Source organism: Syzygium oleosum, unplaced genomic scaffold (genome assembly GCF_021117445.2).
Source record: "Syzygium oleosum isolate NSW1041296 unplaced genomic scaffold, Sole_v2.1 Sole_v2.47, whole genome shotgun sequence".
NCBI classification, from domain to species: Eukaryota; Viridiplantae; Streptophyta; class Magnoliopsida; order Myrtales; family Myrtaceae; genus Syzygium; species Syzygium oleosum.
Genome location: NW_026607531.1, coordinates 863,602 through 865,714, shown reverse-complemented (window position 1 = coordinate 865,714; position 2,113 = coordinate 863,602). Strand labels below are relative to the sequence as shown.

General features: G+C 40.3%; 1 protein-coding gene across 1 annotated transcript; it reads right to left on the bottom strand.

The window, feature by feature from the left end:
• Positions 1–859: 859 nt before the first annotated feature.
• LOC115663416 (uncharacterized) lies at positions 860–1,722 on the bottom strand. Its single transcript, XM_056306730.1, has 3 exons — positions 1,610–1,722; positions 1,358–1,520; positions 860–1,261 (listed from the first exon to the last, which is right to left on the bottom strand). Exons 1-3 carry the CDS (start codon positions 1,720–1,722, stop codon positions 860–862), a joined length of 678 nt encoding a protein of 225 aa, XP_056162705.1.
• Positions 1,723–2,113: the final 391 nt, after the last annotated feature.

The following is a 2,113-nucleotide window of genomic DNA, read 5'->3' as shown; positions in this document are numbered from 1 at the left end:
GAGCGAAGACGAAGGAGTCCGATTCTAAGCCAAGATAGAGACACTTGAGCTACTCTTGGAAGGAAGGATGAAGGACAAACTCTCTCTCCCTTGAAAAGAAAAGCATTGGAAGGAAGAAGGAGAAACTCTCTCTCCCTTTGGATGGGGCGTTCAAATTTTTTGCTGCAAAAAGCTGCTATAAGCATTTATAGACAGCAGTCCAATTTTCAGATGTGTTTATTTCATTATAAAATATTCGCCACGTGTCGGTTCCTAAATGGATCCAACTAAGCAAATGCATGACACATCATCAATTGACGTGGCGTGCTGATACTACTACAGATTTTCTTCTCTAATAGAGATCTGAAATGCATTTCAACGATACGTTGTTGTAACACGCAGAACATTTTTTTTGTTGTTCAGAAAAACAATAAAAATGTGAATTCTGAACTCATTATATACACACACTTATTTTCCCTTTCTAGATTTTTATTAAAAGATTGTTCATGATATATCTTTTGATCTTAGAAAAAAATTCTGATCGGAATAATTTTATTTAATACTATTATGTATTCTCCATGTGCCGGAGGCACGGGTTTATCACCGGTAGAAATCAAAACTAATCACTATACTGATATTTCATTAGCACAAAAAATACAGATGGAGCCCGGATAAAACATATTGCAAGAAAGATACAACTATATAAAAAAAAAACTCACAAATCCCTCATAAAAGGCCCAAACCTTGGACTGGTTGGGGGCCCTCGAACGCACAACGTCATACTAATCGAAGCCAATACATATAATTTGCACAATCTCTTACATCTTCTTGCGTCGACGGCATGTGAGTGTATCATGCACCAAGTAATGATACCTCGCAATCACGGCCGTCTGCGATACTCGCAGAGGATCTCTATTTCTGCTCGGCAAATGCATTGTTCGCATTCGGTTTCGACGTAATGGTTGATGTCGCACACCCATCCTCTCTTCTTGCGGTGCTTGGTCTCCATTGGGCAGTAATAGCGAGGAGGCTCTTTTTTGAAGAACGATGCATATTTCCACCATATGTTGTGCATGACATGGAGAAACTTCTTGCGGCATTCCACCACTCGCCCGCTCGCGTAGACTTGTCTCAACAGTCGAACTCCTTCCTCCAATAACTCGCCATCCTCGCCAACAAGGAGGAGTCCGATGGCATAGGAAGCTCCAAAGTGCCCGATTTGCGCGGCCCTCTTCAGTAGCTCCATTCCTAGCTCTACCTTCCCAAGACTTATATACGTTTTCTGCAACATATACAAATTGTTGATGGTCAAATTCTAGCTTTGAACGAAATTATAGGGAATAAACTAGAGAGACAAATAATGTAATTAGACACGTACTAGTCCTTCCATGTACAAAGCCTCCAAATTATTGCATTTGATGCACCTCTTAATGAAGGCATTGCCTTCTTCGGCATGCCGCCACATTATGTCCGGAATTTTGTTGATTGATATTTGTTGATATATGTAGTCTTCTTCAGCTAATTTGTTAAAGATCTTGCAACTGCAGGGACAAAATATTGCCAAGAATAAGATTTCATGATTAATCACCTGTTTTAGAATACTTTTTGAAGGAGTATATTAGATTAGTACCTTATTTTCGCATTGAAGAAATCGTCTATAGAGTTGGCGGCGACCCGAGCAAGAATATCCACCACTATATTATTAGGTAGAACATTGAAGGCTGAAGAACATTCAATCTCCATAGCTCTCGGCTTCAATCTCCTAAAGTTGAAGAAATACGCTGCAATGGGTGGAAGTGATGGAAGTAAAGGAAAGAACTTGAAACTTGAGTAAAGAGTTAGTTGTATTGTCTCTTTTCTGTTGAACTCAATCCGAGTACAAGTCTATTTTATGCAACAAGCGGGGTAAGTACAGTGCAAGTGCCATAACTTATATACGGAGGACACTTAAGTGCTATAACTTTTTTTTGGCTCACTTGAGTGCCATAACTTAAAAAAAAAAAAAGATCACTTCAGTGCCACTTACGAACTGGTCATGAGGGTCCAAAACCGCGGCTTTTCCGGCCGAACGATGACCTTCCTGGCGAGGCGAGCACCACCAGCTTGAAGAGGGGGTGTCGATGAATCATTCCAT